This window comes from Corvus kubaryi, unplaced genomic scaffold (genome assembly GCF_017639235.1).
Source record: "Corvus kubaryi isolate FWS band 111438036 unplaced genomic scaffold, C.kubaryi_AGA036_p1.0 37385, whole genome shotgun sequence".
Classification (NCBI taxonomy): domain Eukaryota; kingdom Metazoa; phylum Chordata; class Aves; order Passeriformes; family Corvidae; genus Corvus; species Corvus kubaryi.
The window spans coordinates 487,533-499,619 of NW_024581127.1; the positions used below are offsets into that span (position 1 = coordinate 487,533).

Consider the following 12,087-nt stretch of genomic DNA (forward strand, 5'->3'; position numbering starts at 1 on the left):
TATTCTGACTTAGTGCCTCCCACTGGTTTGTTTTCAAACTAGTACATTTGGTCATATGCAGAAAGAAGGCTACCCTTCACTGTATTTGAAATTTCATACTAGAACTAGCAATAGCACCTTTAAATACAAGTCTTGAAAAAAGACCCCCACAGCTTTATTTGTTTGAAACATTTTTAAATACAACTTCCATATATTGGTATTCTCACTAGGATGATAGCATTTTCATTAAAATGAGGAACAGAAAAAATAGTGACCTATATAGGAAGGAAAATTATCATCAGACATACTTAGTTCGAATTGCATTGCTGAAGAACAACGTAAGTCATAGGCAGCTATGCTGAGATGTATGGAATGGTTGATGCCCAAGCTGATAAGTATTTAGAGAGAGTAGAATATGACATTTTAAACTAAAATGAAAAACTATTCCTCATCAAATTAAACTTTGCATATGGGTTGGCAGAAAGCATAATGTCACAAAAAATTGATGTCTTCCAAAGCCTAAAGGAAACAATTTATACATACCTGCAGCTTAAAGGATATTTTTTTCTGATACTAAATTAGTGATAGTAAACTTGTGATAAGTCTTTTCCTACATGCCTTATGTGTGATAACCATACTTTTCTAGGGACTTTTACCATGTAGTGGCCAGGAGTCCTTAATGACTTGAAAGTCACTGAAAAATACTTACTTATAGGGGAAAAAAACCCAACAAAACACCATAATGGGGCAGCCTGTCACTTAGTTTCAGTAATGGGATGGTATGGCTGTAAATAGCTTTCAAAGGCATGGCACTGAGAAGATATTTGAAAGATACTTTCAGATTTGGAATGACTGGGGAGGTCTGGGTTAAGAAGGTTGGAGCAATCTTCACTTCCTAACATCTTAGATCTCCTTCATACTTCCTTCGTCTTACTGGGCAGTCATGTCCTTGGAGAATAAATGATATTGATATCTTGGATGTCACATCACTGATAAAATGAGGCGAGAGTCCAGTAGCAAATATCATAGATAAAATTTCCATGCCAGTGCCCTTTCTAAGGCAGCTTGTGAGAGGTTCCTTCATGTTACAAGGTAGAGCAGTTTTTTAAATTATGATCTATCCCACTGGTGAAGACAGAAGAAAATCTGGTGCAAGTATCTTAATAATTACTGTGGAACATTGAAATATTCCTCTCCTAGCTTCCAGTAATAAAAAATTAAGTAAAAGGTTGTCTCTTAGTAATTTTCTACCACTTTAGCCTGTTTTAACCTGATTACCATCTGCCAGTACTTTATAGAGACAGAGCAGAAATCAGAGTGCCACATATAATTACTGATGTCTCTTCTTCTCCCTTTCTTAATTGTCTTGCACTCATTTTCCCTCCTTTATTCCTCTACATAAATGAGAAGCTATGCCTGTGATCCTGTAATGGAATGTGTGATTCTTCTGCTACATGGCTTGAGACTTAGGTGCTCAGGCTTAGTATGAAGAGGGGAAAATGGGTAGTATTGGCTCCAGAAAGATAGCTGGGTCAGCTGGGCTGGAGCAGTGAAAGCTGTAAAGGCAGTGGATCTGTTGAGGGTAAAAGGCAACTGAAAAAGTAGACACCCTAGGAAAAGACATGCTTATCTGGAAAGTTTACGTAAGCTACAACTGCAAACATTGGAAAGTCCAAAGTTTGGACTTTATGCATGTAGCACTGACTTATCATCAATCCCCCAGTTTTGCTTCCTCTTTCTAATTGATTTTGGTTCCTTTTCTGATAGTTACACCCTCCTCAGTTGCATACCTTTTCTTAATGAATGTAATTGCATTGATGTATTGCCATTCAAAAAAATCTCAGTACAAGGAAAATAATTCAGTGCAAAATAGTATTTAGAACCCCACAGGTTAAGAAAATCTTCTGTATATAAAAATACAAGTTTGAGCAGCTGCTAGTCTGCCTCTCTCTTGGACAGGGGACAGCTGGAGGTGCCAACTATTACCGCAGGCCTGGTTCCTACGGTATATCACCGTGTCCCGCAGCTATAGGGAGGAGGAGGAGAAGAAGATCCAGCAGGCAGGAATTGTGCAGCAAGATTGATTTATTTAATTATTTTACAAACTCTTTTATAGACTTTTTTCTTCATAGTCTAATTGGACAAAGGACCAGCCACCCCTTGGGGGTGATTGGCCAAAATCCTAAAACATCCATTATCAAAATATTTTCTACTATACCATAAACAAGACTTTCCAAGGTTGCAGGTGGCTTGGTTGTTTACATTCCCTGCTACCTCTTCTGTGAGAGAGAAAAGTCTCTCACGGACTTAGAAAAATAACAAGAAGATCCTCACTAACAGCATTTTTGTACCTACAGCCAACCATTCGAGCCATCAGCTTTGGGGCTTACTTGCATTTATAAAACAGGGAGGCAAGCATCAATAGGATCTAAGGTATTCCAGGCCAAGAGACTTCAGGATTTACTAAGAATTGTGCTATCACCATATTGCTGCTCTGTTCATACCCTGCACCTCCAGACATGCTTAGAATTTGCCAACTTTGAAAGAAGAAATTAGTAATATACCAATGAGCTGACAAGCTCTGGCAGCTGTTTGCACAGGGCTTGCCAGCAGGTCAATGGGATATTGCCAGAGAAGCTGAATTCCAGATGAGAGGGTGGAAAAGAAGAAAGGATTTTTTTTTTCTGAGCTCTGATTCTTTTACACAAGCTTCAAACGAAAGCAAATTTTAACTTGCATATGGGTGAATGCACTGGATAAATAGTAGCAAGGCAACCCGAAATGTCATCTGTCTAGAAAAGAATAACCCTCAGAATTACTGATGACAGTGGATACACTTTCTTCAGCCAGCAGCATACTGCAGTTTTCTCACTCAGGCAGATTATGACAACCGTTCCTCTGATATGGCCCGTGAATGAATGAACATCACTTTAATGGACTGCCTGCGGTGGACAGTCAGTACAGATTTGCACTTCCAAGCACAGCAGGTAGTGAACTCTAAAGGAACATTTCACACTGGCCATTAAGCATCCAGCATGACCACAAAACTGAGGTGGTACAAGAAGAGAGCAATTCCCTGGGAATAGGGATCATGTTTTGCAGCCAGCTGCAGATAAAATAACGAGCTTCTGCTGTAACCTGCTATTATCTGTGGGATGCTAAAAAATCCTCTCCCTAGGATTTTAAGTTTCTCTCTGCATGACTGCAGTTAATGACTGGACTACATGGGGTGTTCCTTGTTTAGTGACTGAATATCCCCACTTCTAACAAGTTGTGGTTGTTGGTTTGGTTTGGGTTTTTTTAATTTAACGCATAGTACTATAGCACACTGTTTTTTAACTGAACTTTCTTCCAGGCTTATGCAACTTTCTGAAGCTATTTAGTGTAGCTCTATGAATCTGTGGTAGAAATTATCCATAATCCATTAATCAGGTAGAAATAAAAAACCACAATTATTTTTATAATTTATTTATATAATCCTTAAACCAATGTTTTCCCCTTGGAAAACCTATATGAATGTTGCTGCTATTTACTTTTGGCCATTTAAATACAGGTAGGTATGCATCCAAAAGTTCATTCAGTGTGAAGTTTTAAGATATTTGATGCCTTCTTGCACTGAAATGTACATAGTAACGTCTTTGCCTCCAATGAAAAGAAAAATTCAATTTTCTTTGTTTAATGGCCATTTGTGGTCTTAGTCCTGGAAGACTACTAATTATAAGGGATGAAAATACCAGGTAAATCAAAACTAATTTTTAAAACTTAAAAGTAACTTATAATTCAAATAATTGATGATCAATCTTCATATTAAAGAGCTATCAGCCATAAAATAGAGTGCATAATGAAAAATGGCACATTCCATTGCCTTGTGCAGTAGAACAGCTTCTTGCCTTGAGAATGAACTTCACATGAATTTTATGGTGAACTTCAGCTTTAATACTACATAAGACATCTTGGATTGCAAAAGAGAAAGCCTCAGCTAAACAGGTTTGAGCAGCTCATCTCAACACTTGCTGGATGGTGCTATTAAATATATTCTCTTTGTCAGAACAAAGACACGTCTGTTGTCAATCATTAATACATCTCAACTTCATTTCCTGCTCAAAACGAATTGTTGGTAGAAAGGCCAGTTACTTTAAATTCTCTCCCTGCTTACAATTGCAGATGATGATTGTGATTGCTGAGAGGAATGATGTGCGGTTCTGAAGTGGTGAATTGCCTCAAAAACATTCTTTTAGCTCCTTGTGTTAACATGTGCTCAATTTAAAAAAAAAAAAAGACAAAACAAAAAACCACCAGGCCTTTGGAAATCAGGGAAAACTAAAGTACATAACAAAAAAAAATCACTCTGGATGTGATTTATTCTAAAAAATTGCTCAGTAAATATGTAATGTATTAGACATCTAGCATCCAGTGAGGTTCCCAGCACATGAAGGAGATTGATCCGTTAAAGCACATCCAGAGGAAGGACACCAAGTAGATTAGAGGGATGGAGCACCTCTCCTGTAAGGAAAAGCTGAGAGAATTGTGATTGTTCAGCCTGGAGAAGAGAAGGCTTCAGGGTGACCTTATTGTGGCCTTCCAATACCTGAAGGGAGCCTAAAAGAAAGATGGAGAGGGATTTTTTATAAAGAGCATGTAGTAACAGGATGAGGGGGAATGGCTTCAAAAGAAAGAGAGTAGGTTTAGATTAGATATTAGGAAGAAGTTCTTTACTGTGAAACTGAGGAGACACTGAAGCAGATTGCCCAGAGGAGCTGGATGCCCCATTCCTGGAAGTGTTCAAGGCCAGGTTGGATGAGGCTTTAAGCAGCCTGCTATAGTGGAGGGTGTCACTGCCCATGGCAGAGGGGCTCGAACTAGATGATCTTTAAGGTCTTTTCCAACCCAAACTGTTCTGTCATTCTATGGTTTTAAAAATCAACTTTTACAACAGTTCATCTGCAAGTATTTCCTCTGAAAGGGTTTGATCCCATTAGTGCTGAAGCAGATTTTAATGTATGTTATGTCATTTAGTGACAACATTCTGGAGGAGAGCTGCAACATGAAAGAAATATGGTAAAAAGAGGAGGTGCAGATAGGCTGGGACTGGCACTCAGGCTGGGCAAGCTCTTCGGCACATTATGTCCTGCTCAGACAGTTTTAAGAGAACAGTCTTTCTTGGGGCAGAGGTGATGCTGTATGACTGAAGTACATCAAGTTTAGTTTTCAGCCATATTGCACCATTTCTGGACTCAGGAGGAGAGGCAAACTAAAGTCAACAGGAGCATTTCCACAGACTTCAATGAGTTTTTCACTAGTCTGTCAATCTCTAAACCTCATTTTCCTGTCGTCTCCTCCCAGATAAGCACTCTTTATTGGTCTACCTAGTGCACACATTGACTGGGAGGGGATTGTTTTTTCATTAGCTGTTCATACAGCAATTAGCAGAATGAGTTTCAAAATTCTGCTTAGGACTTTTGTATATATGCCTATATATAAACAAATGAAGGAAGTTGCTTTCCATGCAAACAAAGAGTCCTAATGTACTGTGAATTTATCAGCTCTGGACATGTCTGCTAAAAGCCCTTTGAAATCAACAGAATAATCTTTTCCACAAACCTACTTTTATGATTTCTAGGATAGCTTGAAATTGTGGCCTTTTGGAGCTGCTTAAAATCTTACCAAAATAGTAAAATACAAGACTCAGACTAAAATGTCTTTTTTAAAAATCATTATCTCCGTAGAAGGAACTAAAAACTTCTCAAGAGTACATTATTTCTACATGGAAAGTAGAAGGATTCTGAAAAGGTGTCCTGACCCCACAAGTTCATCCAGAGAAGATGCTGCTGCTTTTTCACATTTAGTTATCACTTCTTTATTATTAACTCAGCTCTCATGCCTTTGGTTTTTGTTGATGCTTTCCTGCAAGTTTATTGAGCCTGAAGAGTTTAGGTGAAATTAGGTTCACAACTATACTATTTTCATTGCCTGAATTTCTAAACACTTATAAAGGAGTCCAGGGGAATTACTAAATACATTATATCTATGTCTATAGATATTTATAGGCTGAGATTGCACTAAAGAGAATCAGCTGTTTTACCCCATAGTGGTTTCTCTTTACATGCTCTGCACATCCATGAACGCTCCTTTTGCACACACACTGGCAGAAGTGTGAATGTCTGCTCATCCAACTGCTGCCTGTCTTTCTGAGCATGGGGATAAATAGACCCCAAGGAAGACAGAGCATGGACCCTTCTATAAGCAGTTTCCACAGCATCTTTATCTACTTGGTTTATTTCTTGTATGCAAACGTGTGCATGCACTTATTATTTTTTTTTTAACATAATTTGTCCACATTTCTTTTTCAGTTGACATATTTTCATTTCCATTTGTTCATTTCTGGAACTGTTGTATTTTCAGTTGATTTCATAGGCGGACTTGACACATACTCCTACCGTCAGCCCCCCCAGGAACATGTTGAGTTAAAGCCTGTAAAGCCTGTAGGTAAGGTTCTGGTCCCACGGACCACATTAATCCTTCTAACTGACCTGAACTGAAAGCTAACCTTCTCCTAAAATAATTTGGGCATCAGATTACTGATAATTTAATTATATTTTAATTAGAACTTAATTAAAAATTAATCCACATAAAACATTCGAGTAAGGACACTTTGTCATTGATGGCATATCCGCTACAGCAAGGATTAGGAGGTATCACCATGTCTGCTACGTCGCGCCTCATCTTAACGCAAGGAGAGGCTCTCACTGAAGGATGGAATTGCTTCCTTGCTGAACTTTTAGCAAGAAAAGAGCTGGTTTGTCACTTCTGCTGCTGCAGAAACCTTAATGAGATTAACTCATTTGTAGAAAAGCAGAAGTTTTTACATTTGTCTAGCTACTGAAAGAAAAGGTTTTGCTGAAAAATTGCTTGTCAGCTTAAAATCTAACTATCTGTAGAGTTTCCCTGGAAGTTCATTTTCTCTTTGTCATCACTTATTTGCTTGCTCTATGAAAATCACATTTTCATAGACTCTTCCTGCTTTGCTACCTAATAAGTTTGAATGCATATCTGTTATTTTTATTTGGAACAAATTAGGGTATGGGGAGACATTACTAGTATATGTATTTTGGCAGAAGCTCATATAACTTCAAATAGATGATTTTTTGAAGTATTATTGGTAAACCAGAAGTTGTTAATTTCAAAATTCTTTATGGCTGGAACTTGTTGTGGTGTTGCTTTCTGTCTTTAAATTTGCCTTTGATGCCTCTTAAATGCAACATGAAATGCACGTACAGCTAATTGACTGAAACTAATTTAATGACTTACTGTATTTTACTTATCAGTTAACAGAATTAGAAGGGGTTGAAGGTTTTTCCTGGTGTATGCATGTGTGCATGTGCTAGGAGTTTTAATTTAAAGTGGAAAAGTGCAAAAAATATATTTGGGGTTGGAATTGACACCTTAACTTTGTGACTTTATTAGCTTTTTCCAGTCTTTTAAATAAATTTTATTCATGATGCAGCTTTCAATTTGTAGAAATAAACAGTCACAAATTTTTACTAAAAAAATACCCAAATATTATAGAATTATAAAGGCCCAAAATTATGGTGTATGCTAGAACAGAAACAAATAACACATTAAGACAACTAAATGAAACTATGAACCTTCTGACTTTTGACTAAAGTACATGCTCTACATTGAAGTCCACATTTCTTTAGTAATATTTCATTAAATGTCTATTTTGCTGCATTTTCTGTCAGAAAGATTGTGGTGGTGCAAAGATGACTGCAAAATGGGGGTTTGAACCTCCTGAATAAGCTGCTGAAGTTAAATCGATATTCAGGAACATTTGCACCTCTACATGAAAGATCTTAATCTCTAAACCTGCATTCAGATTAGTTTTAAGCATCAAGTGCATAAATATTTAGTACTTTCTTAGCAAACTTACTATAATTAAAGAATAGGATAAAAGACATATTCACAAAATACTTACAAATACATTCCTGCAAAGTATATTCATTTGTTTTGCAGTAGAAAAGTCACAGCATCTGATAATTTGCTCTTTGATAGCAGATTTTCAATAAGTAGCTCAAGGGATTTTGGGGTTGTTGGTGATCTTACAGTTCTGGAGAGTAAGTGTAATCTTCCCATTTCCTATGTATGTGTATCTTTGTACTGATGTGAGGACCCTCTCTGGCCTCTTTATTGCTTCAAGGAGTATAAAACTGGGAGCGAAATTATACTGGGTTTCCTTCTTTATTGGTGTTTTGGTTGTATGAAAGATATAGCTTAGATTTATCTAAGATGGGAGGTAAATTAACTGTCAGTGATCAAAGTCTGAATTAAAAGCCAAATTGCTGGGAATAATTTGGTTAGTGGATTGTGCCAGAACTTTGCAGGTGCTTATCTCTCTGCAGCACATTAGCCTTCTTGACTTCTTTTGATAAACTAATTGCTATCTGTATCAGTTGTATACAGTCTGAAAATTCTTAGTATCCCTAAAAAATGTGACTTCTGATGTCCAGGCTGTGCAAAACTCCATTTCTGAGAGTTAGAATTCTCTTAGAACTGAACATGAATAATGCTTGTAAAAATACATTAAAAGCCTTTATAAATGTTACTTTATAGATGAAAGCTTGGCTATATTTCCCTTTTTCTCATCCCTTTTATTTCCCTTATTTCATTCATAAATTACCTAAACACAGCCCACTGAAAATACCATGAGACTATGGTCTCATCCAAACTATGCAGAAGACAGTCTGGTTTTATCAAGTGCTCACATTCAGTATAGTGCCTGCTTAGTGCTGCCATAATTATTAACGATTAGCAAGACTACGATTAGTTTTCCTCCTCATCTCTGAGAAGAAGTTAAATTTGAACTTGTTCCTGTGGGGAACAATTTTTAATCCAAATATGAATGATCATGGCTTGCCTGTTTGCTCTTTGTTCTGCCTGTAATTCCATTAGGCTACAGGGCAAGGAGAAGCAGGATCTTTGCCCTCAGCCAGTTTCAATTAAGATGTGTGTAAGGCAGGAGTCAACAGGGAGAGCAAAAAAAAAAAATTATTGTGCTCTTTTTGGGACTAGAGCACATGGACTGTAAAGAAAACTGTTGGGCCTGTTTGAATCACAATATCAACAGCCAGGTCACTCAGTAATATTTAAAATTCCTTCTTGTACTGATATGTGGAAAAAAGAGGAGGATGATGGCTAGAAGGAAAAAATAAGAAGCTACATTTTGGCTTGCATTCGAGGTTATTAGTACTAATACTAATGATATTATAATATATGTTAGTAAGATAGTATCATAATTACGCTGTAATAAGAAAAATGTACTAATAATGAAAATTATAATTGTAATAGTAGTAATAATAGTAAAATAAAATAAAATAAAATAAAATAAAATAAAATAAAACTACTACAGCTTTGAGCAAGTCTATCTGGACAGACACTGAATCCCTAATTCCAATTAGGGATGTCCATAGCCTTTTTAAGAACATGCTAACTTGTGCTTGTGGAACTGATCCACTGTATCAGAAACTGTGCCAGTGGAAAGGTCAGCACTCCGTGTGGATCTGTGTGATCCTGTCCTGTTTCTGTCTTCTCCTGAAACTTTATCCGTCTTAAAATTGCTCTGAAAGACCAACATAGATTTTCCAAAATTGTAAAAGTAAGAATGGTTTACAGAGAGTCATGTGAGAACACACAGATTCAGCAGGTGTGTCACTATGGTGGGGACTATAAATAGTGTAAGTCCAGCTCAGATGCTCATGTTTGTAATCAGATCATGTCAGGATTTTATAACTGAGTGAAAATATGTCTTGCACTGTTGAATTATATTATGCTAAAATGAATCTATAGTTGTGTGAGCTTCAGATATGTTTTACCAGATATGGGACTTCTCCCAAAAGTTTTTTGCTTTTTGTGGTATGCATAGCACAAAGCTACTGCTTTGTACCCAGCCATTCATTCTTGACTATATAGATGAGCCTTACAGCAGAGGAAATTAGTGATCACATGAGATTTATCTACTTGTTTATTAGTTACTAACCTGTCAGCTGGTATGAATTTACAGGTTACAAATTAGAAGATAAACAAAACAGGTTTTCATTTGTAAGTAATTCATATATCCTGCTTTTTAGGTCGAAGTAAGTAATGAACATGGACTCAAGACTTCTGCTGCTGTAGCTGAAGAAACAGATTTTAGAAGAAAAGACCAACCTTGTGACTCATCGTTCTGGAAGAAGCCCACCACATCCGTTCCTCGCGGCATGTGGATTGTTCTTCCCACAGGCTCAGTGTCATTATCAGAGTTGTTATTTCGTAGATCCTTGTAGATGATATTGAATTTTTAAATAATTTACCTATATGGACACTTGTAAATTGTAAATTCTTTTCTTTTTTAATTTCAATATTTTTACAATGTTTAGTGTTGAGGCATGAAAAGAAAACAACCTGTGAAAACTAGAAGGAGGGTGCGTCTTTCTCAAAAAACCAGTATTTTTTGACTGAGAGGATCATACTGTGCCTGGACAAGATTGTGTCAGTAAACAGTAATTTTGACTCCAAAATATGCAGCAGGAGTCAAACCCTAGCAGTGTACAAATGATCATTTCAATGCTGTATTTAGAATTCACAATGTCCACTCCTTGCATTGTTTGAACTGCTGAAGGCAGTAGGGACTGATCTATGACTCTTCTTACCCAGATGTGCAAACACTAATGTACTCACCTAATTATTGCAATTCATATATGACTTCTCCTTTCCTAATCTCCTTTGCCCCAAGTCCATCACAAGTAGCTGTCTGTGATTTGAAGAGAAGTAGGAAAACTGCTCAATGGATGTCGGTCTCTAGGAACCTAGGGCTGTTTAGATGTCTGTGATTTGCACATTTTTAAACTCCTTTCCTCCCTTCCAGGAAGAAGCCAAGCATGAATGTACAGTACAAGGCACCAACTGAAGCCTTAGAAGCCTCTGGGGACTAATTTTTCTCTTAATTTAAAAGTCAACAAGCAAAACTGAAAAATGTGTGTAAAAATTTGTAAAGTTATTTGTAAATACTTCTAGACAAAGAACATGTATGTAACTGTGGTATTTTGTTTTCTATTGTGTCACCACTAGCATAAAGTGATACACAAAGCTATTTTCTCTGGAGAGCAGGGAGTCTTTTTAACAGAACACTTTGTTTCTTTCATCTTAGTTACCATATAAAGTGCTGTGTAGATTTGTATGCCCCAGAGAGTCACGTCTCTCCGCAGAGCCTATGTGCCTCAACATTGAGCAGAAACATCATGAGGGTTTTGAGGCTGTTTGTGGTTTTGCACTTTTCTTGCTTTATCATTTAATTGGTGGGACAGCCAGGAAGGCTGTTCCTTCTGGTATGTGTTTCTCTACCTCCACACCAGAGGCTGAACAGATGCCCATGAAGTTCCTCCACAGATACCCTAAGAAGTCTTCAGCTGATCTAAACAACACTTAGGTCCTAAATTTACAGTCTTCTCTTGTATCGTGTGTTTTCAAGTCTGAGCAGACGAGAGCTAGAAGAAATCTTGTCTTGATTCTTTCCCTCCTAAAATCTGTGCTATTTACCAATATGAACCTATTGGGGATGCTAATAAGTACAATGGAAGTAGAGTATATAGTTTTCAGGTGACAAGGGTCTTGTGGTACATGCACCTGCTTTCCAGCTGGTTAACTTAAAGACCTCACCAACTTTGGAGAAAACACAACCTGAACTTCAGTTAACCTTCCCTGAAACTGAGCGTGAAGTAAGTATTAAGACAAAGTCAACAAGAAATGGCAACTGAAAAAAAAACCCCCTCTTTAGTGTTTCTGGGGCTGGATATACCTCAAATAAAAGCCTTCAGCTGAACCCAGTGCTGCTCTCAGGACCAGGTGGGAAGAACAGGAATGAGTGCTACACCCCCCTTGATGACAGTTCTGCACAGTTCTGGTAGGGGTTTGGAAGTGTGTGTTTGATTTTCTGCTGGACCATGTTTTACAAAATTGTCTGAATGTGTCTAAAACCTGTCTTTCCATAGGTTCTTCAGAACTGTGTACATGTCACAAAACTTCTGCAAAAGACGAACCTGAGTTCTCTTCCATTTGAAATATTGTTCACTTTTT

The 12,087-nt window shown here is 37.3% G+C and overlaps 1 protein-coding gene across 3 annotated transcripts in view; it reads left to right on the forward strand.

Moving 5' to 3' along the window:
• Positions 1–11,104, forward strand: part of NKAIN3 (sodium/potassium transporting ATPase interacting 3) — a 353,627-nt gene extending 342,523 nt beyond the window's left edge. For 2 of the 3 annotated variants that reach the window (XM_042036135.1, XM_042036134.1), the window contains exon 6: positions 10,104–11,104. Coding sequence is in view for 2 of the 3 variants with exons in the window: in XM_042036134.1 (XP_041892068.1) it covers positions 10,104–10,117 (14 nt within the window). In the remaining variant the exon portion in view is untranslated. Of the gene's footprint in view, positions 1–6,381; positions 6,466–10,103 lie in introns of all 3 variants that reach the window. The other variant, XM_042036133.1, reaches the window with a different exon arrangement.
• Positions 11,105–12,087: the final 983 nt, after the last annotated feature.